Raw genomic sequence first — 27,278 nt, forward strand, 5'->3', positions numbered from 1 at the left:
GTAGAGCTGGGAGTGGGTGTCTTTCCTGTTTAGCCACCCATTTTCAACAGTTGCATTTTGTAATTTCAGCAGCAAACAACAGAGTCCGCTGTGACAAAACACAGTTGAGCTAGAAACTCCGATGGAGACATAAAAAGCAGCCAGCATCTCTTGGTGTGAGGGGCTGGACGTGCCACCTCGGCTGCAAAATTTGTGTTTGGTTCCTCCCCTTCTCTGCTACGAGTTCAAGGCCTGTTCTGACCAGGACCAAAATGATCCAAGAAAAACATTAAAATGACATTAGTTTATTTTCTACTAAAAAGCACAATACAGTACGCATCAAGAAATGCGAGGGGTGAGCTGATGTCCTTCCAGCTTTGGAAAGGCCTTTGAACCTATGCGAGTTATTTATAAAGCCTTTTAGAAAACAGCTCTCCCCTAGTTTTGCAATTTAACAAAAGGACCAGCTCAGGTTTTGTCAAAAATAAAGCAACCCTCTAAATAGTTCTCTGGAGCTCACCCCATATCCCTTAGAAAAAAAGGGAAACAGGAGATGATGGTTAATGAAAGTTGGGGCAAATAAGAGTCATAACCTGAAATTGTGTTGCGCAAGTAGTTTTCAGAATGGTTTTGCCCCATCTCTACTTCTTTACTGGCCTTTAAGACAGGTGGTGAGGGCACTCCAAGGAGCTCCCTGAGTAATTGTTTCACTAGGGCTAAGCAGGTGCCACATTATCATTGACCAAGGCAGGGACTCCTTCAGGCTGCTGGACCATCCGTAGAATCACAGAATCATCTAAGTTGGAAGAGGCCTTCAAGATCATCAAGTCCAGCCACCAACCTGACCTACTGAGTCCCATCCCCAAACCATGTCCCTTAGTGCCACATCCAAGCATCTCAGATACCTCCAGGGATGGGGACTCCACCAGCTCCCTGGACAGCCCGTTCCAGTGCTTGCTTCTGCTCCAGTCCTGGTGAGCTCCTGGAAGGTTGGAGGTGTTACGGTGACAGCACTATGAAAATGGGAAAAGGCACGGCCAGACCTTTGTCACCTGAAAGGGTTACGGACAGAGCTCACTGACCCACCCGTTCCTAAAAAGACCAAGTATCCCCTTTAAAGGATTTAGTCTACTAAAATAAGCAAAATTGAGTACTTCCAAGAAATTTAAGAAGGGCATTTGAACAGCTTACTCACTGCCTTGCTTAAGACCAGTATCTTGCAGGCTGTCCCATGTTCCGAAGACTGGGGATGCAACCCTCTCACTACCCTCCTGATACAGCATAACCACAAAAAGACACATGCAGACACATGCAACTGCTCAAACACCCTACCTGACAGTAAAAATGAACTGAAAAACAAAGCATCTGCTTTTTGTTCTTGTTTTCATAGCTGGTTTCCATGCAGCAAGTCATCCCGTTTTACCAAGATAACTTATCCCGTCCCAGCCTGAGACATGTTTGCCTTTTCTATTATTATTTCTTCCCCAATTTACTGAGACTCCCTTCAGTGGGCTCCTCGCTTGCATTCCCTCTGGCCAGGAGCCTGGGTCTGAGCATTGCAGTGCTGACTAACCAGATGCAATAACTGGGACAAAAATAAAAATAAATCAAAGTCACTTGGATAACATGGCTAGAAAAACATTTCTGTAAGCCAGGAAGTGAAGCTATCAGATCAGTGCAAGCGCTAGAGATCTCTTTTGGAACAATCACTCCTGTGCTTTGGTAGAGTGCAAATTCAAGTGCATGAGCTGCAGGTGGCCGCTAGTTTTACTAGAAGCAAGTGCTCCATTCACCTCATTTTCCTTCGAGTTGCAGTGAAGTAACAGCTCTATCCTGGACATTCCCCATGTGTCTAGTGCCATGACAGCCCAAGTGCTGGATGTTCCTGCAGAAGAGTTTCTGCTTACAGTCACGAGAAGCTCAAGGCCGATAAGGTCAACAACTTGGAAGCAGTGAGACAACCAACTCTGTGGTTCACATTGTTTGAACATTTATTGCAATTCAGTGTCAAAAAATGTTTTACAAAAATACATTACTGTCTGCACAGAACAGCTGTAAAAATCAGAGTTGAACATGCAAGGGAAGAGGAAAAAGTGTGCAAATTTATAATGGAAGGATTTTAACCACACAGTAATATTAAACAGAAGTCGTATTATACACGGGATGCCTTTCACTTCATATCATCTCTACTTACAACTTTAAAGAAAAACAAAACAGAACACACTCTCTTCCATATACAAGTATTTATAATTACTGCAGATAGTTCCTAAAGATGAGCATATTTGCCGTTTCAAATTAAAATGCTCCCTCGGTAGCAGACCTGTTAGCACTCTGCACAGCTCATAATAGCTAAAGAAATGCAAAGTTTACCCTCAGCTGCCCTCCCAGGGGGAGAAAAGGCAATGCTTGGCCAACGGAGGGGGAATCTCTCTGGTGTTCATGATATTAATACAGTAGACTACCTATGTCAAAGACAAGATTTATTCTCCCTAGGGCCAAATCCTGCAAGGCCTATTTGTTGTCAGTGAAATCAGTGGAGGAAGATGGGGGATTGAAATCAGGCACTGGAAAAGCAGCTCATGCCCCAGCAGCCACATGCTGCCAGTTACACGGACACCTGGCTGTGTCTTTGGGGCCTTTAATGAGCATCATCACAAGCAACGAGCTGCAAACAGCAGCACAGGCAGAACACCAGAGTCCCCAACCTTGTAACTGGCAGTCTTCATCAAGCTGAGCAGACATCAGCTCCGCTGGGTCTCTGTTTCTGCTAACAGGCCAGCTAGGAAGAGTGGCATTTTAATTTAAAGCTATTTCTTTTTGGCAAGGTGCTGATCTGTGGGGAAGCTGTGCAACAGGTTTCTGAGAACAACCCCAGAGGACAGCGCTGGTTCGCTGTACTGAACAGCGCCTAAGCGTGAAACAGCACATCTGATTTACTAGCTACGTAACAGAACCTGAAGTGTTCCTGCTCTAAATCAAATTTCAGCTACTAAAGGCCAGGGATTTTTCTGGGCAGGAAAAGCTGGTGTAGTACCTGTGTATGTTCTAGGAGGAGAGAGCTTTGCGAGAGCAATCAAACAAACGGGAACACAAACAGTTCAAAACCTGGGGGGGGGCAAAGAAAAATGATAGAAAAGATACTCTCATACACAGAAAGTGGCAGGGTGCAATTAAATGTTTACATAAAAAGCAATGTCTTCAGAGCAATAGAAGTTTTTCTCATCGCTTTACAAAACAGAAGGATCTAGAAGCTTTCACAATTGATAAAAGAAACCCAAACAACGTAAGAGGAGGTGCACACATTTTAGGATCAAACTTTACCATACCATAGTTAATACAAATGGCTTAAGGTATGTACAGCTGAAATGGTGCCTCTTGAAGTGGCTATCACATGAAAGTGAACTGCAAACACCTGCCTCTTATAGAAAGCTGGAACAGAAAGATCTCTCCCTTTCTGAGCCTCCTCCCCTGCATGGATCTGTTTTTCCTCTCCACAGTGCCATGCTCTACACCATTGCACTGCTTAAAAACCTCTGAAGATAAAGATATTTCTTTGCATACACTGGCAGCAGAAAAAAAAAACCCAAAGAGAGGAAGAACCTCCTTTCACAGTATAAGAACCGACACATTTTTAATGGAAACGCAGCCACCAACTTGAGGATGAGATGCTGTTTGAAAAGAACACTCGATTTCCAAAATACGAACAGTAAAAGCCTGTTTTCCATTCACAGTAGGCTTTGCCAGAGTTGTCCTAAAATAAAGGTCCTTTTTGCAAGAGAGCAGCCTTACACCATCCTTTCTGGGGTCCCGAGCTATCACGGCTGGTTTCGCTCCTCTGCCATCCAAAGCCAAGCAGATGCACTTGCACTGCTGAATACTGATCCTTTTGTTTTCAAGTGGTCAGACCAAGGTATTTGGATGCAACACCATTTTGTTTTAAATGCACAAAACAGAACCGAATCTCCCACAGTATCTCCCTGTACCAGCCACTTGAGGAACAATGACTCTCCCAAAGAGATCAGGGTCTGATTTGACAGCTGCTGGAGCGGTAAGATGGTGACTGAGGCAGTAACTGACTGAGGCATATTCTGCTTTTTGTTTAGACAGTTTTGTTCTCCAGCACAGTGGCTGCTTGGTCTTCTGCTACTTGGGACACCAACATCATCATCCCAGGATTCAGGACGAGCAACACACAAGTGCCTGGATTAACACATTGATCTTCAGTTATTTGACCCTTTGAGATCTACCCTGTGCTACAAGAACACTAACTGAAATTAACTTTTACAAACAGGAGCCTCAGTTGTACGTAAGTTGTCAGCATCACCTGTGCTCTCTGGGCAGGGGACATGGCATGACTCTTTGCTCAAAACAAGTGAAGGGCTCATAGAGGCAGTGGTGAGAGCTGAGGTGTTCCTAGACCACAGCTAAATTCTGGGGTTTTGTCTTGTCATGCAGGCTGGATTTAAATCCAAGCTTAAAATTCACCCAGTGCAACAATCTCATTGTTTGGGTAAGTGTCACCTGGCAAGTAGGGCCTCAGACTACACAGAAACCCCCAGCAGCTCAGGCCACCTCCATCACGAGAGGCTGACTCACTGCAGATGGCAGGGGCAGAAGGACTGCAAACCAAACCACTCCTGCGTCAGAGCTGGAAGCAGAAGATGGTGACGGTGAAGGCCATGCGAGTCCTCTCACTACTAAAAAAAACAACAACAAGAGTCTCCCAAGACAGTGGCAATACTTCATTCACTTGCAGGTTCCTGTCCTTAGCATCCTCTTTCGACAAGGCGGATTTCAGCCTCATCTACCCGCTGATATCACTGCGGGAATGAAAACAGAAACCAGCCTCCCTTACTCATGAGCATCCCCCCAAAACAAGCACAAGATGATTTTCCCAAGGCATCAGCTTTTAAATCACTTTCAGTTGACATGAACATAATCAACAGGCTTATTTTTACCAGCAAACTGACGGAGAGAGCATCAACACCAAAATAGTATTTCCTATCCCAGGTTTTCTCCTTGTCTCTGGATATTGCCAAGCTTTTGGCCATGGCTAAGGGCTGCACTGGCTCACAGAGCTCTCCAGAAAAGGAAAAACTTGGGTTTGCTGGGGGAAGGTAGAACAGCAGTTCTTGTCAACTTTTTCCTGCCTTTCCCCTTCCCAGTCTTCTTCCCCTCTTCCCCACTGCTCCATCTAGAGGCAACTTTTTTCCCCTTTTTGAGTTTCTTCCAGGGTATGCAAAGTGATTTAGTTTGCAAAAACGCAAATACTGTCAATTTTTTAAAATACAAACAGCTGCAGAAAAGTGTTGAAAGTCAGTTATAAAAACATTAAAAAAAAAGGAACAGAATATTTAACAACACTAACTCAAGTAGTTCTTCCTGAATTGTCCTGAGTACTCCTCTTCCTCAATTCTCTGTACATGGTCAGACACAACCCACTAATTTTTACCCTCCTGAGGTATCCTGCTTCCATTGCGCACAGAGAAAGTGCATTACAGGAAATCTACTGGCAAATGGCAAAACCTTTCCACCGCAGGTTTTCAAATGGTTAAATATGAGCTGGAATCTTCTAGTTCCACCATGGTGCACGTACATAAGGTTCCGCTTTTCACCATGAGATCGTGAGCCAAATCACGGCCACGACGATGTCAGGACTTTGGCCACTTGCTCCACAGGACTGAAAACTTCGCTCTAGGCTAGTGCTAAAAGATCCCATAAAGAAGGTCAGCACTGGAAGCCGAAGGGACTAGACTGGGTCTTCGTTTCCTTGGCACACAGAAATAACAGAAGAGGTTGAGTGCCATATTAGAAATCCCTCACTTTCCGCAGCCTTGAGTGCTGTTTTTAGCAAAATGCTGGCCAATTTCTTCATGGTCTCTCACCACCCTGAACTCCCATAGTCTGAAATTAAACAGAACGCTGCCAGTCTGTCAAGGAATAAAAACCGCATCGCTTCACGAGACTCAACAGCCCTAATCTCCCTACTAATTACCAGCTCCAAGATGATTTAATTCACTTGACAGCAGTGGGAATACAGAGCAGTGTGTGTATGTTGGAAAACTAGGAAGACATGGGCTTGAACCAGATTCTAACCTCGCTTGGGAATTCATCCAGTGCAATTAACCTAGCGGAGTTGATATGAATTTATGTTGCAAGATTAAACTCAGTCCTTTGTTTCCCTATAACAGAACTTCCTCCCTTTTAGATAATCTTCATCCTCCTGACTTCTCTTCCCTTTTACTTAATCTTTCATAAAACCAACATATTAAAAGAGGATGGAGTAAAGTCTTAGGTATTTATACAGTGCCTATCATCTAGGCATTCAAGCACTGAGTAGAGCAAGAAAACTAATGTAAAGAGGTAAGCATTAATGCAAGAAAAGATGCTTACTATCACAAACATTTCCCTTTAAATCATTGTACAAAATACAAAAGTTCACATTGTACGCTGGATTTTTGTTTGAAAGGTACTCAATCTATTAGAGGTAGAAAGTGGTATGGTGCGATTCTTTTGTAAGTAGGCTAGAGTTCCACGCTAAGTATTTCAGGATGTCTCCTTTTTAAAAACAGAAGTATTATTAAACTTGTCACAGGGATATTTTTCATAAATACTTTTAAAAACATCATATTTATAAATATGTATGCTAAATAAAACCAGATGGAGAAACAGTTCAACAGTCCTAGCCTCATATTGCTTTCTCTCAATTATTAGAAACAAACCAGAAAAGTTCTCAAATGGTTGCGGGGCAAATTCATTTTTAACTTCTAAAAACGAAAACGAAGGTTTTGCCCTGTATCTTGTACTCTGATCATAAAAAAGGGACTCTGTACAACATGCTGCATTTATATACCAGTCCTATGGAATTCTGTATTCCTTAAGTGCTGCACGTCAGTGAGCAATTTCACCTTTCATCTCCGAAATCCTCTTGTTCCTTGACTCAGGAGCTTCACACAAACATGAGTATTTACACTATTTACAAACGGAGTGTCCAAGCTCAGTGGCATAAAGTGTCCTGTAAGAATCGCGTAAGCTGCGGTGATCCAAGTTCAGAATCTGAACAAGTTGATAAAGTCTTGCGGTGAAAGAGAGGTGGAGCACGTCTCCGGGTTGTTGGCTGTGCAAGGGTGATCAGTACCCTGGGAAAGGAGAAAACAACTCCATTTAGAGAGACTGCAGAAAGGGTGCCAGAGCACCTAAGTGCCAACTTAGTGCTGCCACTCCGCCAGACATCCTGCTCGCAAACAGAGCGGAGCCCAAAATATTTCCACTCTTGCCAAAGCAGACAGCTCTGAATTGGGCTTCATATTTTAGGGGTTACTGTGAAGTCCGGGGAAATAAAACCAGAAAAAAATCAAACCAGAAAAAATCCAATTCACTCTTTCCTCCTATTCTCTGAGGCACTACAGGTCAGAGACTACCATCAGCTAAAGGAGTTTAGAGATGTGCTGTGGGTATCAACACAGAGGCCAGCAGAATCGTGTTGTGGGCTGTTTTATAGCCATCAGCTCTCATTCTTGCTAATCCCACTGCCAAGACCTTCACCTCCACATAACGAGTGGCAGGGGTTGCTGGCAGTGCTAATGCAATTTGCTACAAGTAGCCTGACAATATGCCCATCTCACTGCCCTCTGGCTTTGATGGCAATAACTTGTTCAGCGTAGACAAGATGGGAATCTCTGAAGCATGGTGAAAGGGTCTTAATAGTTGAGGGAGGATTAAGATGCAGGAAAACACCCGATCGTGCAAGGCAAAGGAACTGCAGCTTCTTTAAGATGCTGTAATCAGAGGAAGCACTGGGTGCCCTGCAGCTCCTACCCCAACCAAGTTTGTCCCACCACCACCTCCTACCTTCCAGGAGAGGATGTGGCAGTGCCTGCACAGCTGCAGCGTGTCACCATACTGCTCCTTCCGTGGGTAACACCTTATAAGCTTGAAATACATCTTTTTCCAATCCAGCTGTCCCTTGTCAGATAAGATTAGCCGTTTACGAATCTGAAAAAAATAATATGATGGTAATTGCAGCAGGTAAAAAAAAAAAAATCATGGTTTGTTCTTTCCACCCATCTTGTTCTCTCTCTTGCTTTAAGTTTAAGTTAAGCACCATCCCTGCCTGTCACATAACAGTTTCCGTGTAACACCAGGAAAATTCCTGCTCTGAATGCCCAGCTGTAACAGGCTTCCTGATAGCGACAGCCTCACCTGATACCATTATCAGGGTCTAGCCTCATTTCACAATTACTACTGTATGAAAGCCTGAAACCCTGGGAGCTATTTCATACTACATTAGCCACTGTTTCGGGCTGGCAGGGAAGTGGAACTGCATTTAACAGTTTCCAAAGTTCAAGTCAGTTATTTGTCACATTAGCTTGTGAGGCCTCCATCTTTCTGTTTGGGTTCATTAGCTGCAGAAATTGGATTTGAATATACTTTCTAACAGAAACGACTTCCCCAGAGTCACTTCCAAAGTCAGATGCAGAGCGAGCAAACAAAGCAAGTCAGCAGGGAAATCTGGCACATGTTTCCTGAAGTGCAGAGATCTGATATAGACACCCCCCACATAAACATCATCCATAAAGAGAGAGGTGTTTGTTTCTTTCCATTTGTTTTTAATTTTAGAAGACCCTAGATGATTACCAGCCTGCAAAAGGCCAAAGATCTTTACGCAGGTACAACTTGGGTAGCAGCAGGGCTGGTTTCCACACACTGTCCTGTCACTCACGAAACAGCTCAGAGGGGATTTCTTGCTCTAAAGGGCAGGGGAGTACAACACATTGCTCACAAACCACATCCACAGAGATTCTCCACGAGGGTGTCAGTCCTTAGGACACTGCAGTTAAGGCTGGAGCTTGGCTGCACGTTTTCCCTGCACACGTGGGACGAGCAACCATGACTTGCAGTTGTTACCACCTGGATTAGGGCTGAAGAAGTTCACCCTGTGACTAATTCCTTAGACTCCTATTTCAGGAATCATTGCTGTGGCATGCAGAACCCTCCTCATAAATCATCTTTACAGCCATTCTCATACCAGCCTGTGTTACCAGCTTGCAGCACAGCCCACGGGTCCAGAAGATAGTCAAGTAAGAGTGTCCTACCCATACAGACGCACTCGCTAACAGGTTGCAACAGGCAACTGATAGCGATCTGCACCTCTCCTCGTACCTGTCTGTCCGTGAAGTGGTACTGGCAGAGCTTCTTCCACAGCAGCCGGTCTTCACTGAGCACTTGCAGGTCGGGAGCCACTTGACCGAGGCTAACCAGGTCTCTCCCATCGCTCAGTCGCTGCATGATGTTTAATTGTAAACAGAGTGGCAGGTCTGTCAAAGTGGTTCCTTTGAAGGCAGGCTGGAAAAAAAAAAAAAAAAAAAGACAAAATTGAGCTCAGAGGAAGCTGGAAACCCAAGTACTTTTAACTTGCAGTAGAGTTACTACTTTTTAAGTATTGCACTTCACACGCAAAATAAGCAGTAGCTCCTTCTTCTGAACAAAGAGACATTTGACCTTCCTCTGAAAAGAATTTGAGGTTTCTTCAATGAAGGGTCCGTTCATTCGTATTACAAAAGCAGTAGGAAGCAGAGTCACAGTCCAAGCCTCTCCCCCCTCTTCTCATCTATCCCACGTCCATACTCAAAAGACACTGTCCTCAGAAAGCACCACCACCAGCCTGCACTACAGCAGGACACTGGCTACGTCGTGGTAGCAGGCACTAACCATCCTCCCCCCAACGTGAGGGATACTGGCATCGCTTCCCAACTTCAGCCCTCTGTTACCCACGCTGCTGGGAATCTCGTGCTCTTCCAACACGTGTTTCAGCTCACGCCGTCACAAGATCCCACTGCAACCACAGCGGCGGCCGATGAATACCCGCGGCAGGATTTTCCCTGCACGGATTCCCAAGGCAGTGCTGGCAGGGCTAACCCTTCCTCCGAACGCTTGAGGAACCTGCCCCTTTCCCACCAGCTGCAGCCGCGGCTTCGCAGGCTGTGCAGCCACATCAAAGCACGCTCTGCAGCGCCAAAAGCCACCTCCGCTCCCACTCAATTCACCTTTTCTTGGTCTACACACGGGTCAGGATTATTTTACAAGTCTGCACAGCAGCACAGCTCCAGGACAAACCAATTGCAATGGATCAGCAGATCCTGCACCCGGGGGCGATCCAAGGTACCCACGGGAGCAAAGCATCAGCAAGGACCACAACCCGGGCTCTAGCTGCTCCAAAATCAGCCCCAGCCTTATTAAGACAAACAGCAGCTTTGCGGATTGGGCCCCAAGGAAGAAACAATGTTCAACAGATGTGCCAAGTCTATCGTTTACCCTGCACAGAGATGCTGCTATTTTTAAGTTGCAGAGTCACATCGCCCGCCTCGCAATTGGCAGGGCCGTTAACCGTTTCAAACAAGAAGCACGTGGGCCATCAGCAGCAGGGGAACGCTGTGTGAGGCTGCTTTCAATCATACGGCCCCATCTCCAGCCACGTGAGACTGCAGGGGCACGAGGAGCACAACTGCACATAAATAGTTCCCACCTTCCCCAGGGACCAGCCTGCACTACTGGTGGTCCATACAGCCTGGCTGGTCCCCCAGCACTGCCTGGTACCTGCGAGAACCCCTCCGCTGAAGCCAGGCATCGTTTTTGGCCGGCTCTAGCAGCAAGGCAGAAGCCTGTTTCAACCCCTTCAGAAGAGCTGAACCTCCAGAGGGTATTTGTTCCAAAGCCAACCTCAAACAATTGATCCCGTTCCCATCTCCCAGCCCCAAGCAGCCTCCCCCTCTCCACCTTTCAGCCATTCCCACCTCCCCCTCTAGTCCCCTAACACCAGCTGGCTCTGGAGACAAGAGGAGCTCTGCACGGCTGCGTGCTGAGGGTTAAGCTGCGAGCACGCTGCCTGGCTACACGCAGCTGTTTGCTTGGTGCGATCCACTTGTGTACTTGGAAATGGAAGAGGAGGCAGAGAGCAGCACTCCATCATTCCTGAAGCCCATGAGCCTCCCGCTGGCTATGCAGGACTGTGTCCCCGCCCGTCAGTGCAAGCTGAGGTCGTTTTTAGGGGCAGGAGGAACGCACCGCAGCCTTGGATCACCTCCCATTGATCTCCCCGCCACACTGGCTTTTGCCCTCTCCTGCAGGCAGCCCACACAAGCTCCACCAGGGCAGAACAAGCAGGACTGTGCTCAGAGGCTCTTGGTTCAGCAAGGGGGGGGGAAAAAAAGGCAAAATCAAGCAAGCACACGCTAATGTCTTATTTCTGAGGAAGCCAGCGTGACTGAAACAACTCCATACAGGTTTTCTGAGTCAGAGCCAAAGACTTATCTGCTGCTACTTTTCCCTCAGTACTCCTTTCCAGGACTTTTCAAACATTACTTTCTTTGGAGAAAGAACACAGATTAGATCAGAGCAGATCATTATGTTGTCACTTTCTGGACAGTTGTTTTTTGTGCCTTTTTTTTTTTAATGCAACTCTAGCACATACTTACTGTTTTGCAAGCTTTTTTTTTTTTAAAGTCTGTCTTGGCTGTTGTGAAGCTTTTTACCCCCTCCAGAAAAATGAGAAACGCTCAGCACTGTAAGCATCTGGCTGCACAGAACTGGGCTTGTTCTGCCTTCCTCTCAAACTCAGGTTTTGCTCTAGTTTGACCTGAAGCCATCTTCAGAGGTGTGAATTTTTTTTTGGAAGCTCTCCACATATTTTTATTATATTTTAGAAAAGCGTCTGCAAACCTACACTGTGTGCATAAAAGGCAGTTCCCTTCACAAGCACATTTTGATGCAATTTTATCTGGGCAGGCAGAGCTTTGATATGCTTATGGGAGTTTTGAGAGTCAGTAAAGGTGAGGGGAAAAAACCCGTACTGTATTTACTGAGTTGAGCAGGAGGTCCTAACCTAGGGTGTCAGGGAAACAGATACCCCAGTGGAGCTGATCCCAGCAGCTCCCCGGCACTGAGCAGCTCCCCAGAGCTGGGCACCAGCAGGGACAGGCACATCCCACAGCAGGGCAGAGACCACCACCACATAAGGCGATGTGGATTTTGCGGTTCTTCAGACTCCCTGGGACCTCCCGGAGTTTATCTTCTCCCAAATCCTTCTGTCTGTATTACTCCTTACAACTGAAGGACTGGAAACTGTTTCTTGATGTTCCCAGCAAACACAGCGATGAAGAACGATGAAAGCAGGACCTCTGCTCAACCCCTGTGAAGTGCCTTTCTGGTTGACCCACTAAGGAAAAAGGTGTTTTTAAAATTCCCTCTGGCCACGCTTTGGTATGGCCAAGTGGGAATTGCACAGCTCAGTTCACTGTAGAAGACTCTTACAACGGACACATTGACAGGGAGGTCAGCGCAGGGGGAAGGCTTTAGCATTTCTGGGGAGTGAGCACCCATTCCAGGTGAAGTGGAGAAAGTTCACCTTCAATTCATATGCAAAGCCAGGTTAGGAATTTATCAACTCATTTGTCTCTCCGAAGCTCCACAGCTGCTGCTGGAGGACCAGATGTTGTGAAAGCAGGACTTGTCTGGCTGGAACAGCCAGCTCCAGACTACTGGAAGAATCACTGATGTTTTCAGCCAGGAAGCATGAAGTTATGCAGCTATTTGGAAATTTGCATTTAATTTACAGATTAAACAAATCTAAAAACCTCAAATATCTGATAAACAAGTTTTGAGGGCAATTTCTCAGATTTAGAAAGATTGAGTTGACTTTTCATACTGAGGCCTCATCTCTAAAGACTCTCAGGAGGAGGAGATAGTTTCCTGCCCAGCTCTGTTCACACAGAGCCTCAAGACCAGAAAGGAGTCACACCACCAGTAACGGTGAACATGATCCCACACTGTGTACATTGAACTGCCTGGGGACATGTAATGGCTACTATTGCTTTATTTTGATTTAAGGGACTCAAGTAACTCCAGGAATGCAGCCAGTTATTTGGCAACTTCAGGTCCTTCTCCAGCACTCTGCCTGCATCGGGAGTACAGTGAGATATAGTCACCCAGATGAAAGCTGCTACATGAGAAGGTTTCATGAAGAAGCCACATTATTTTTAGCCTTCAGGATTTGCGCTTACCCTGGTGATCTGAATGTTGTTCAGTTGCTGCTGCCAGTGGAGAATAGTCTCCATCCTGTGCACCCACATGTTGATGTTTCCAACCAGGACAGACTTGCCGACCCGTTGAACCAAAGTGCAGAGGGATGTGTAGAGGGTCTGCAGCAATTCCCGTATTAGCCTGATGTTCTGCTGGTCTTCAAGGACTTTCGGGGAACAGAAAAGGTTAGAAATGGAAGCTGCCCAAATCCTTTTCTGAATCTACATGATTCTCAGGGAAAAGTTACCTGCTGTAATCTCACAGGCCAAGAGAACCAGCCTGTGCTTTTGACAGTAAAGCACTTAAACATGAGCCAAGCACAGCAGGTAAGAGAACAGATGGAGATCTTCCCAGGATAAGCAGATGAGGTACCCATCCTTTCTAGGGCACTTCCCATTTCCATAGCTGGGAAACCAGCCAGCTTTCCCCTCTGTTACACGTGAGAGGTTGTGTGCGCGCCTCTCCCCGACCACCCCAGCTGACGGGCAGCGAGATGCTCAGCATCTCCAGCCTCATCGTGCATGCACTCCCCAACAGGGTGCTCTCCATTCCCAGGCTTCAGTCAGAGCTAAAGCACCAGGAAGGGAAGCAGCACCTCTCAGCTGCAACCCAGCCCCACCAGGAGCCCAGGGAGGCGAAGACAGCCCTCAAGCTTTACTTCCCCCTGGAGGAGAGGGAGCACTTGATATTGCAAACTGGAGACAGAGCAGCAGAGACTGCCGATGTGTCAGGCTGGGGGGCAGGAGCCTCTTCTGCAGTCAGAAATAGGACTCAGCAGGATGCAGGAGGAGTGGTAGCGAGGGAAGTGGGAGGAGAAATTGCCTCCCAGATACCTACCAAAATATGGAGATTTCTTCCCACTCCCCCCACTCTACATAGTCCTTCACTGACAAAAAGGAAAGTGGAACTGAACTACAGGAATAAACAGGGGTGGCCCCTCTTCCCCCATCTTACACTGGGTATTCCTGAGGATGTCATTCATGCTGAGTACATCGCATTAATTCCAACTCCTCCTCCCCCGCTTCGTTTCCATTTCTTACCTTTCTGCACCACTTTTTCCAAAATGTTCATGTAGTTTTTCTGGGCAATGCCACTCAGTGACGTCAGCTGAGACTTCGCTATCAGCTCCAGCAGCTGTGGGTAAAAATAGAAGTGGCAAGCCTTAGAGAGCAGAGATACCTTTCTAATCTTAACTCCCGTCACATGACACAGCAAAACAGTCCGGGCACTTGTTTGCTGCATGAAAATAAAAGGTAGATGGAACGGCAGCAAACTAATGCACGGGGGGGAGAAAAAGAGCAGAGGAGAAATGATTAAATCCACATAGAAAGGGGTGGGGAAAAAAAAAAGGCCTTCTAATGATACTCGGGAGAAAAATTTGTTTTCATGGCTCAGAGATGCAGGGAAACCACAGGGCAGCGCTCAGACTGACAGCATCTATTCACACCGAGGAACAATGAACGGTAGACGTCACCGTCCTTCGCTGGGGCATAAACAAGCAGTGTCATGAGGGAACGCAAGCGAGCGCTGGTTTGGATGGGGATGTTATTGATGGGGCAGTAATGAGAATCAGACCCTGCAATTTACGTCAAACGCCTTGGTTGTATGGGCTTTGTCAGAGCACTGTCACCACGATGGAAAGGTTAAGGGCTGTATTAAAACCAAACCATCCCTCCCCCCACCTCTAACAACCCCCTATTCCCTCAACATTTCTTCCCCTCTGTGCAGTTCTTGCAGCTGTAACAATCCCAAGCCATCCACCTTTCCCTGTTCGTCCTGTTTACTCCCCGTCGAACCAGGGAAATCTCACTTTTACTTTCGATTGCGATTTGCTTCCTGTCGCCGATCGCCTGACTCGTGTACTAGCTGAATGCTGGACTTGGGCTGCAGTTGCTGAAGGAAGCGTTTCCCCTGGGACAGATGCCCTCTCCTGCCTGGGCTCTCTACTGGTGCAAGAAGAGTCGTGGAAGTTTCCTATGGGTCATGTTCTGCAGAACATGTGGCTTGTGATCTTCCAAGCCTTCCTCCCTTCCCCCAGCATTATATAAATACAGGCTGTCCACATGTCGTTCCATTTGTTTTGGATGTACATAGCCTTCTGTTTTAATTTAGAAGGGAAAGGAAAAACCTTTTATGCTACAAATCAATCAACACATTACCACATGACTAGCTTATTAATCCTTTATCGTCTGGAGCTACGGTATCCCATTGCTGGCACTGCCGAGAGTACAGAGAAGGTGCAACTACTTGTGTCAAGTAACTAAGATGTTTTTTGATAAGACTTGATAAGTCATGAGCTGAACTGTTCGCCCCATTTTAAGAATGACAGGAATGCATCCATAAAGTTACCGTCAGCCTGCCATGAAGCAGAGAGCTTGGGGAGAAGAATTATTGCAGTCGTTTGCCCATTCTGCTCATCTCAGGCACAGGCGTGTGACTGCCAGTTAGAAGCAGTGAGGTTGCTGAGAGTGAAGTTGCCTTCTTCAGTTTAATTTCCAGGCCAACGCCATCATCAGATGGCTTTGAGTTTACATTCCATGAATATCTTACACCTCGCGTGACTGAAAGAAAGTGAGGAAAAAGGCTCACACTAACTTCTGTGAAGGGCAGGCTGCCTGTTTTCTTGCCTCATTTGTAGAAACAAGATACAGGAGAGCTGGATAGTGTTTGGTGCACATAACAAGATGGCACACTGATGCCTCTCAGCAAAATGAAGACCCCAGATACTCTTAAAAACAAGGCAGTCTGCAAGATGCTTGTGAAGTCTTAAATCTTTTCCTCATTTCTTGAAATACTGCAGGAAGTAGAAGAAACAGCATCCCGAAGTAACCTGCGATACTCTGCTTACATTAACCTATTTAGCCTCCAGACCTTTGATTCTCATGATCAACTTGCCAGACTCCATCTGTACATTAGGCACACACGCACACAGATCAGCTCTTGTGCACAAACAACTGCTGCCTCCAGACTGCACTGCTCAGGAACTGGCACAGGGACAGCTTCCTCCAGGCTGGGTGTTAGCGAAGCTGTGCCCATCACTGAAAACACTAAAATATACCCAGTGATAAGTATCACGTAATGCAACACTGTAAGAGCTAGAAAAGCCAGAGCCATTCTTTACGAGGACCAAAGATAAAAATCTCAGTTCCTTGAAGAACACTAAATTGGTACAGAATTAAGCTAGACAGACTCAAATTTGCCTTGCCTGTGTTTATCAAGGTTCAATTTATGTTCAGTGAACCAGCTCTGATGTCACGTGTCACCTCCCTTCCCCTGCAGCAATAAACACAGGATGAAATTCCATATGAAAACTATGTTGTGAATAGTTCTAGGACTACTCCACTCCCCAGCGACCGCTGGCTTGCCCTCCAAACCAAAAGGCATTTTTATTCCTCTGTCCTCATATAATACATGTAAAACAGGTAAGGGATACGGTTCAGCCGGGCTCTGACCCATCCATGCCCCACACACTGCAGTGAATTGAGGGTCTTTTAGCACTGGCACAGCCCCAGAGTACAGCCTCATTTAATGGACTGCCAAATTTGGGTCTACAGCCTGATACAAATCAATGTTGTCGCTTGCATAATACAGACTAAAAGCAGACTGATGGGTTCAGATTAATGCTGAGTAGGGTAAAAACAGTGGAGAACTGTAAGCATGTTATGATGCTGTTGCATTAAGTCCAGCCCACGCTCAGCTGAGAGGGACAGATGGTGGGGAGAGCACAAAGGGAAAGGTTAAGAGCAATTTTAAAAGGCCTGCTTTTCAAAAACACTAAGTAATTGCATTCCAGCTGATTTTAATTGGAGCTGGGAGTCTGTAACCCCTCCTGAAAAGAGGGCATTAGATCCTAATTCCTCAAATCCTCAGAAGTTGAAAAAGGTGGGCTGTCAGCTTCCCCAGAAAACCCTTCCTGTCACCTTGCCACTATTTTGTTTACTCTCAGGGGTATGCAACAGCCAAGGAGAAAAGGCAAGAGATGCAGCAGGTCATTCCAGAGCTGGCAGGAAACAGCAGCTTCCACAGCAGGGCAAGAGCCTGCTCTCCTCCCCACACCAAGAGGATGGGGTTTCCTGCTCAAACCCTACTAACAGTCAGTGCAGTGAGCCACATAGCTCGGGGAGCACAACAGGCCTTCCTCCCCACAGGAAGGAGAGAAAAAAGGAAACAAGTGACACAGGGCAGGGAACAAGGGCCCCAAAACTGTGGTGTTCTGTACTCATCACTGTGCACATCACTTACAGGCACCCCACAGCCAGCTGGTAACTTCTGCCATACTCCTGGTGCAGGCAATCCAGCCCCAAATGGCCCACAGAGACAGAAAGGCCTCTGCAGGCCTGCACTGCACTGAGGAGGGTGTAACTTGGCCTCAAACCCAGCAATGCTTAGCAATGGTTAAAAATCACAAGCCTCAAGCTGCTGGAGTGTAAATCCCCACTGGAATGCCCCAAACACCTGCCGTAGGTAAGGAGGACTGCATCCTGTGGGATCCCCCCCCCAGCTCCTCAGGGCTGGGGCTCCTCACACCTGAGCTGCTTGGAGAAGCTTACTGCAATGAAAGTTTCCTCCTGTCACCCCCAGTTCTCACAGCCCTTCACTTTTTGTGGCTGAAATGTCACATTGGTTGTAAGCTGGGAGGTAGAACAACAGCAGGGCGAGTTATAATGATTTACAGTGCAGGTGCTGACAGATCTCCATGAGGCAGCATTGAGCTGATATTCTTTCAGCACAGCATAAATCCAGGACTCCTGGAGCTAAGGGCTATAAAAACTTAAGAAGAAACAAATTTAAGAGACTACTTTAACAGGCTGCATGCTGTCTAGATCATGTTATTCCAAGAGCTGTGCCCATGCAGCTTAACCTGACCTAAGCTTTTATGATCAGAAACAGCACCTTCCCTTGAGACATTACTACACAACCATCATATGACAAATCTTTCTGAAGGAAAACAGCCTGCGAAGCCTCACTGTCATCTGAACAGAGTGTTCCCAGAGGAGAACCAACAACTTCTGGGCTGCAGGCACTCTTGTCTCTGCTTATGTTGCATACGCTCACAGGAACACTTCCAGTCTTTGTTAATTCTGCAAGAGCAGAGAAATCAGGACTGCTTCAATATGAAAAAGTTCAGATCTTCTGGATCAATCAAGCACCTTCCTTATGAGCTCTAAAAAGGGAACATTTTCCTGTAATGTCTATGTAGAGGGTATAATTCAAACAGTCAAGCCAGGAACAGGTCATGGTGCTACTACCTGTACTTACTCTTCCAGTACTTTATCGGCACTGTCAAGACAAGATTGATGTTGGAAGATTTCTCCTCCTTCAGTTACATGAACTCACCAGCTACAGCTGATGGCACCTGACCATGAAAAACAGCCTGACAAGCTTTCCAGAGCTTACACTTCCACCTCACCTGAAAGAGCCCATTTTGTAACACATCAGTGCACTGTTAGGAACTAAGAACTTAATCCGGGAATATCTTAGACTTCTGTACAACAAAAAAATCAGTACTGAAAACACACCACTTATGTTCAGAGACATTCATAGGGGAATGCTTTGAGAAAGGCAAGAGGAAGCTGATGGTCAGCCTGAAAGCCTGTGTTAACAGCAGTAATGTATCTTATTTCCCTACAGAGAAAGTTTGGGTATAGCCAGCAGAGTCCCAGGTCTGTAGCTGTTTCTCTCCCTTCTTTCTCTGTGGGCATCCTCATCCTCATTCCAACTCAGCTTCCCTCCTTGGAAAGCATTTGCTTGATGAAGTAAATACTGTGACATTAATCAGATCCTCTGAGCAACGGGTGGAACCAAAGAGAACAAGGAGAGGGAGGGAAGGGAAAAAAATTCTGCCTGCCAATATTCAAGGCATTTTCCATGTGACAGATTGCTCATCTGTGTGCTCTAGGAGGCCTGCAATTTGCAGAGACCCATAAACAGAATTCACATCTAGGCAGAGCTTTTCATGAGTGAATCTGGCACATCAGGCATTTTATGAGCTACTATTCACCAGAGACTTGGCCGATACAACCCCTTCATTTAAGAAGTCAGTTTTATATTTGATCCATGGTACCAGGTTTAATATCTCTTTAATCTGCCAAACCACAAGTCAGCCTCAATTAGAAAGCTTCATACTTCTCTGTAATGCTGTATCCTTAGAAGCTCAATTTGTAGAAGCATGGATACAAGTTGACTTCCATACAGAACACTGATATTTGGGACACGTGGCAGGTTCGGTATGCTTTTACGAAAAAGTCCTCATAGGAAAAATGAAGAAAGAAGTCAGCCTGAGCATCCCACCAGGCCACACCAACTACACTGAAATTTGAGTTAGCTCTTTAAGAAATTTCATGGGCCTCCTGCCCAGTCACTTCAGCCCTGTGTGAGATAACTGTCACATTGTGTGAGCAGCAGGAGCCCATCACATGGCAGAGCCTGACCTAAGGCTGGACTTAGCACAAGTCTCCAGAGTTTTTCATGGTCATAAGGTAAAAAAAAACAAGGTAATCCTTGGAGCACCAAATACATGTTTTATTTTTCCTTCTTTATATTTAACCAAAGGGTTATTGCCTTGGCACAAACTAACTGCCCTAAGGATGACATGGTGGTGTATATATTCAGTATCAGAAAACAGTGAATATCTGTCCTGGCAACCACCTTCTCTGTGCAAGCAGGAAAACAAGCTGTCCCAGGACTCACAGAGCTGTGGAAGCCTGAATTTCAATGGACTTGTATCCTGCTTTTCCTCTGGCATCGTCCCCACTCCTTACCACCACCGTGGCACTTCACCCAAGGAATTACCATTTTCCTTCCTGCACTGTGAGTGGGTAAGCACCCCCCAGTGCCTGTACCCTTCCCAGGGTGACAGGGTTTTCACAGGCTCCTGGTCACCTAACCAAGAGGTGAACTAAAGTGAACTTGCTCAGATCATTTCTTCCTGACTTTTCAGGACACTTGACTCAAAGGGAAAGCAATACCACTGCTGCTTGCTTCAGAACCTAAAACCTAAACAGCTGGTGCCTCACCAGTGATTAACAGCTGACAAAATGTAAAAAGGAGCTGTTTATAAACAGCCTCAAGCTAATAACATGTTTTTTTTAAGCTTATTAAATTCCAAGATTTGATAAGCGTTCTGAAATTTGAGATCAATTTGCAGATCACATGTGCATAAACATACAACCATCTGCAGCCCTCAGGTTAGGGGATACCCCAGAACACCACCATTTCTTGGTAACCCAGAGGGAAATGAGAAGCCCTGATCTGTTACGATAAGTCAGATTATGAGGAACCTAGGCAGAAACCTGGGGCTGACAACTCCCACCAACTGAAAGCATCAGTGCTAACAGAATGCTTCACCCACTGAAACTGCTGCCACTCACACAGGATTAAGAGCAACCATGATCCCTGAGTCCTTCATTTCAACTTCTGTGAGGCTCAGCCCATCTTCTTATTCCCAAAAGACTCAGCTCCCCGAAGTCTCTCCTTTATCACTTCACAGGATGCCACCCCCCCTCAGCACTCATGCTTGCAGGTATCTCAGCCTCCTGTGCAAAGAGGTCCCCACTGCTCTGTGGCCTCTGCAGAGTCCATGCTCCTCCTGGGACTATAGGAACTGCATTTGGAAGCAGGACTTAAAATACAGTAATTAGAAACAACAACTTGTTTTTATTTCTCCAACACGAATTTCATACACAACTGAAATTATGTATTACCTGAAACTATCAACTGTTCACTATAACATATTTGAAAGTTACTAGGAATGCTGGAATAAGGACAGCCCAACCACCTTTTACATCACTACCACATCCCTCTCTCCATCTCAACAGATCTGAGCAGTGGTTTTGGGGTCTATCCACACATCTTCCATCAAATGCTTGACATAGCAAGGCCCAACATCCTTACATGCACCTCTTCCTTGCTGGTGCTTCCCATCAAGCGACTGATGCTCGGTTCAGAACCCTCCCCACCACCACAGCAAGATAAGCCCTGGCCTTTCACTCACCCTCACGACATAGTTGAATCTCCTGGAGTCCAGGATAGCACTGGAGAAGTCAAGCCTGTTGAAGGCTTCTCCCAAGGTGCAGTAACCATGGCGCTAAGAAAAAAAACAGTCTGGGTCATGTTTTGGCAGACAAAAATCCAGACAGCATCAGGAAGACGTGACCCAGGGGAACTCAATTTAGCAAGCTCATGGGTACAAAGCATGGGACTCGCTCACAGCCAGAGGAGGCAGTCCCATCTCCTATGGAGCCGCGCTTACTGACGTCAAGAGTGGGCACGGTTCAATGTAGGTTATGGTATTTTCCCAAAAGTGACACGAGCTCTATTCATGACCCTTAGATAGCTCAGATCCATCCCTCCAGAATTTACGAGGGAGAAGGAGTCTGACATTCCTGGGGCTCAACATACAGCCCAAGTTCACAGAGGGTGGTTTCATGCAGCCGCTTCCCTCCACGAGCCCAAGCGAGCCGTTGTGATGAATTCCAACGATTTTCCATGTTAGGACTGTGCTGGGTGAAGGCCAAGAACAGTATTATGGCTTGGTCCGCAAATGGCTTTTTTTTTAAACCGAGGGAAGCAAACAAGTCATATTTTAAACACATGTATAGAGCCTTGCACAGCAAGCCCTGGCTCCCTGATTAGGGCTTAAAATCATTACTGCAATTCCAACCACAAGCCAGATCTTCCACTTATCTCTTAAGAGCTTCTGCTGATTTATATCAGCTCGCTATCTTCCACCGTGTGGAAAAACAGTGCAAAAGGGAACAGACAACCTACGGTTGCACTCACCTCTTTTGTGCTCCCCTTATGAACATAGATCCACTTCTCTTGGTGGAAATCTGTTTAAAAAACACATTTTGCTCAGTTAATCTTCTGCTCTGCAGAGGGCTGCATCTCTGTTCTGCTCGCAACGCTCGCTGCCCTTTTATCACAAAGGGAGTTTTTTTTTTTTTGTTTACACTGCTCAACTTGAAACCAAAACTAGCAACTTACTGAGCTGCTTTGTTTCCATACTCCTTCATTTGAGACGACAGCCCTGAGCCTTAAAAAGGGTTTATGTTTCAGTGACAGAGCTCAAGACTGTAAATGTTTAATCTGCCAGCTACAGATATACCATAGCACCTCCTCTTCTTTGGTACCAAACAAAGCGTGGCTGACAGCCAGGTTTTGTTGTTATTGATTTTATTAACTATTCATTACCTTGGATACAGGCTTGGGATTGAATGTCAAAATTGAAGTTGAGCAAAAATGTCATGAGACATCAGGCATGTGGGAGAGAGCTTTTAGCAGTGAGGTCAGGCTCAGAGGAGCATGCTTATGCTTGCAGCTAACTTGCTAAAAAAGAAAAACCTATTTGGGACCAAAATTATCCTATTTCTAATTGCCCCTCCCTTCCCTCAGAAATAGGAGTTGTCCCATCCGTCCCCCAAAATAGCTTCCCTGTACCCACCACATGCTGCTCACTCAGTTTGCAGGAAAGTCCTCACTGTAACAGCAGTTATGTGGCTCAGCCCTTCTCCCTCCCAACTTTCACATGGGCTCTTGACCCTTCTTTCACCACACGCTGGCAATTCAACAGGTAATACGAATAAGAACACTCCATCCTACAAGACTCCTTGCCTTGAAGGACACACTGTGCTCCTGGAATCCTTTTCCACCTAAGGACACAGTGATGTACGTCTGCCTGGTACTGAGAGCCCAAGGACAAACCCAGCCTCGGCTGCAGGCATGCAGATCCTGCATCAAGCCCTTTTAAACGAGTAGGTCACAGCAGAATCCAGCCAAAAACTGTCATGGTAACATTTGTTTGTTCACACAGAGAACCGAATGCACAGAGGGGCCAGCTTTTGGCATCTGCTTCCAAAATCCTGGGGGATCCACAGTGAGCTAATACTAGTGTGGGAATGGTAACTCATTTCCTCTGTGCGTGTTTACATTTGGAGCCTTCACTAACTCCAGTACCTATCTCGCAATCGGACCAACGCAGGACTTGCGGTCCCTGCAGGATCCCCCACGTTATCCCCCAGGGTGCCATCTGAGACCCCGGCCGCCCGCTGTGCACAGAAAGATCTCCAGCCTCCCGTTGTTTTGAGCAAGCTGAAGCCTCAGTTCATTTTTCACGCGCTCTGTGCGCAGAGATACGATCAAAGCTCACGGTCAGGCTTATAGCCTCCAGTAATGTCGATTAGAGCTCTGCGTGCATATGGAAGGAAAAATAAATTTAGCCTGTTGTGCACGAGGAAGTCTACAGGGGGAAAAACTGGAACTGGTTCATTTGAATGTACCATAGGAAAAAATTACCCTCCTTCTGACAAATACAAATGACAAAAATTTGAACACAACAAGTACAACTCCTCAGAGCAGGGATTACTAACAGGGGCATAAATCTTCACATTAAGCTGTATCCAAGTTCTCTACTTAAGTCAAACATGGGCGCAAAGCCCTTTGAGATAGTTTGGAAGACTTCTCAAGCACCATCCAAAAAACCCATAGATCTGAAGCATTTTCCATTCTCCCCCTGCAACAACTTAGTTTAAAAAAATGCCCAAGCAGACATCTTACACTGAATCTTGGCTTTGTTATTCAGCAGGTCCTTTTTCCTCTTCTTGGCAGCAACATCATAGTTGAGGCTGTTGAAGAGATTCTCTTTGTTGTGATCTTCCTTTTTACAAAAGCTGTGAATGATACAAAGCAAGGATTCTATTTATTTCTGCTGTCTGCTGAATACTATGCTTCCTGCAAGGAGAGAAAATACACAGGTTTTCATTACAAATCCTGAAGCTACCTCACTGCAGACCATTCTAGAGGCGGCACGCAGGTTTTGCATCCGATAATGTTATTTTTAAATGAGTCTCCAGCGCCCCATCTCTGCTGGAGAAAACACAAATAACAGCCAGGAGCAGGCAGAGCACATCAGGGCTGGGACACTGTTGGGCAGCATTTTTTTCCTCTTTAACCTGTTTCTGTGCTTAAGTAACATCACTTCCTCCTACTGTAGGTGGTAGATCCCTGAGACAGATTTCTCTGCCAGGACATATTTAGACATCTGACGACACATACTCACACACAAAGTATTAACAGAGTCCCTACAAAACATTCTGCTTTCAAGCTTACAGGAAAAGCTCAGCTGAGGTTCAGACTTAACTGGTGGCTTTCCAAAGCCCACAGAGCAGTGACTGTACAAATTAACAGCTAGGATCTCTCATCTAAGACTCCATCTTCTGTATTTGCTGGAGCTTTGCTTTATCATTAGCAAAGGGAGCTGTAACCACTTATTTTCTTTGAGGGCAATGAAAGGCTAAACGAGTGCGTCGAGATCGCCGCATTCTGCAGGCCTGCAGATCAGCAGATCCGAGCAGCGATGTGAAACCGAGAAGTCCTTGGGCAGCCGCAGCGCAGAGCCTGGGGTGTGCAGGGGAAGGCAGCACCGTCCAGGAGCTCTTGGCTCCAGCTCTGGTCCCCCACCAGAGCCCCCCCACACACCGGGGGCGCAGGGATGCCCCACAGGTGCTGCAAAAAAACAAGCAATACACCTGGGAGATGAAAAAGAGCTGCTCTAGCAGCTTGCAAAGGATGGGACGGCTGCCTACAGACCCAAAATCAAAAAAGAAGGGTCCCAGGCACCTCACCTGTGGCAGCACTAGCCCGGGACACCCCTGGAGCTCTGGCTGCTGCTGCAACCCGCCGCTGCTCACGGCGCTGAGCTTCCTGTGCTGCAGCCACAAGGACCCCTACGCAGCCAGGCTGCTTCCTCCGCAGCCCTCTTGTTTACACTCTTTAGCCTCAAAAGAAAGAAGCACCACACAGCCTTGCTCACACCTGACAGCTACTCAGCACAGGCTCCTGCAAAGGAATGAAACCTGCAGGACAAGGCTCCTCGCTTCTCCCCGCTGCTAAACCTGATCGCCAGCCCAAGCCTGCAGCCGGGAGAGGGAGGTCGGTGGCTGTCAGCAGGGTCACACCACCACTACGGACAGGGAAACAGAAATGCAGGTGGGCAACGCTCACAGCCTGGGGAACTGGACACTTCTTACCAGCTGAACTGGGCAGTCCCCAGGGCCAGAAGCTAGATGTGAGCAAAACATCTCGGCTGCTCGCTTCCCCTGTCTACGCTGCTTCATGCTGGGGACCAAAACCAGGCAGCAGAACACGGCAGTCAAAAACATTTTTGAGAAGTTCAAGCTCCTGCTTTATCAAAGCTGCACGAAAATCGGTAGTGGGCCAGACTAACGTGCCCAGCGCAGCGGCAGAACCCAAGCCTAGGAGCGCGAGGGATCTGCTTTAAATCTGACATGTCAACAGCACACCCTGGGCTGTTGACTTCCTACTGAATGACTCTGTAACCCGAAGCCTTCATAACAGCAGCGGTGGACGGATTCCAGCATGGGAGGCAGATTATTCCCCTGTTTATGTATTGACAGATTTCCATATTGTTCTCCAAGGAGCCCTGACGGGTTGAACGGTCAGGCACCGGGACCTCGGTCCAGGACCCTCCTCACTTTTTTTTTTTTTTTACTGAGGAAGATGCCTAAACCCAGGCCAAACCTCAGTACTCCCAACGCGCTAACTCCTGCCAGCCAGACATTTTTCTACCTATTTACAAAATAGATGTTTTGCATTCTAAACTTGATTTAGAGCTTGCACAAAGGAGGGAAAGATAAAGAACCGCCGCGTAAGCCTCCTTGCACAACAGGATCTCATCCGCGGCTCACAGCAAATCCCCCTCCGCTCCAAGCCACTGTCATGTACATTCCTGTCCCCTAGCAGCCAACAAGCCCAGACCTCGCTGGGAAGAGCTGAAAACAAGACGTAGCTCTGCAGGAAAAGGCTGGTTTTGACAGGGGCGATCTGACCAGGGATCGTTACACCCATACCGCTGCCGAGGCTTCCTGCCCTGAACCACGCAGTGTTACAGCGCTTAAACCATCCCGGGGGTTTTAGTCCCTCTGCAGTCAGATTAATCAAGCCGCACATAAGGCAAGCTCTTCATAATCTGGGGGAAGATTTATGGCTTCAGACACATCATACTTCTCCAGCTGGGGAGCCGGGAAGCCTAAGGAAGCGCTTGCTGCCGGAGAAGGAGGGAGGGGAGGGCAGGTTACCTCCAGAGCTCCCCAGCGAAGGCAGCACAGAGCCAGGAGATTTTCAGTGGCACTCCCTTAAGGGCAAAATCCCAGAGCCAAGGGGGCAGCGAACGTTTTGACATTTTCTTCGCGCAGGCTGAGCAATAAAAGGCTGCTGCTGCTCGGGCTACTTCCAAATTACAGCGTGCCTCAGAGAGGCGTTACGGGGGGCTTTGCAGCTCTGTTTCTGTATGAGACAAGCCTCGGGTGTCAGTGCAGCCCCCTGCCCCAGCCCGGCAGGTACAGCCCCAGGGGACCCGGGGCCGCTTTGCCCCCCCGGCCCCAGCACCGGGGCAGCCAGGCTGCGGCTTTAGGGGTTATTTGTTTCCCGTGCTGCAGGACGCTGCCTGGTGACTCAGGGCTGCCTTACAGCATGTGATGAAGCCGGGAGCCTGCGCGGCTCCGGTGGGGTTTTAGGAGAAGGGGAAGCTCCGACAGCCCCAGGTGCGGCTCAGCACCTCTCCGAGCGGCTCCAGGACGAAACCCAGCCCCAAATACACCCCCCCCCCCCCCCCAGCCCGCAGCGCCCTAACCGAGCCCCCCAGGCGACCGAGGGGGGCTTTCCGCCGAAGGGCGACGGGTCGAGCCCCCGGTTCCCCACCCCATATCCAACCCCCGGACCCCGGTGACCCTGCGGCAACCCCAAATCGCCGCCGCCGTCCATTTTGGGGTCCTCCCCCCGGTCCCCCCGGGGGCCGTAACGGCGGCGCCCCGCACCCAGCGCCCCCTGGCGGCGGCTGGGGCCGGGATCGGGACCCACACCGGGACCGGGGCCGGGACCACGGCCGGTGCCGGTACCTGCTGATGTCGCCGACGAAGCCGCCGCTCTTCTCGTCGAGGAAGCGCGTCCAGCCGTCGGCCGTCTTCACCCAGCTCTGCCCGGGGGAGCGCCAGTCCTGCCCCAGGAACGGCATGGCGGCGGGGATCGGGTCGGGTGGGACCGGGTCGTGCCGGCGGGGAGCTGCCGGGATCGGGCTCGGGGCCGTCGGGGTCCGGGTCCGGCTGCGAGCGCGGCGGCGGCGCCGGGCGCTCTTTATGGGCGGCGCGCGCCGTGTTGCCGGAAGCGCGGCGCTGGCCCGGCCCCCCCCCCCGCCACCGCCGCACGTG

General features: G+C 47.7%; 1 protein-coding gene across 1 annotated transcript; it reads right to left on the reverse strand.

Moving 5' to 3' along the window:
• Positions 1–1,956: 1,956 nt before the first annotated feature.
• Positions 1,957–27,256, reverse strand: FBXO32 (F-box protein 32). The gene is made up of 9 exons (XM_040547053.1): positions 26,970–27,256; positions 23,611–23,723; positions 21,838–21,887; positions 21,050–21,142; positions 14,097–14,190; positions 13,038–13,222; positions 9,142–9,324; positions 7,831–7,974; positions 1,957–7,118 (listed from the first exon to the last, which is right to left on the reverse strand). Exons 1-9 carry the CDS (start codon positions 27,083–27,085, stop codon positions 7,029–7,031), a joined length of 1,068 nt encoding a protein of 355 aa, XP_040402987.1. The 5' UTR covers positions 27,086–27,256; the 3' UTR covers positions 1,957–7,028.
• Between the last annotated feature and the right edge of the window lie 22 nt (positions 27,257–27,278).

The sequence above is a fragment of the Cygnus olor genome, chromosome 2 (genome assembly GCF_009769625.2).
Source record: "Cygnus olor isolate bCygOlo1 chromosome 2, bCygOlo1.pri.v2, whole genome shotgun sequence".
Lineage (NCBI taxonomy): Eukaryota > Metazoa > Chordata > Aves > Anseriformes > Anatidae > Cygnus > Cygnus olor.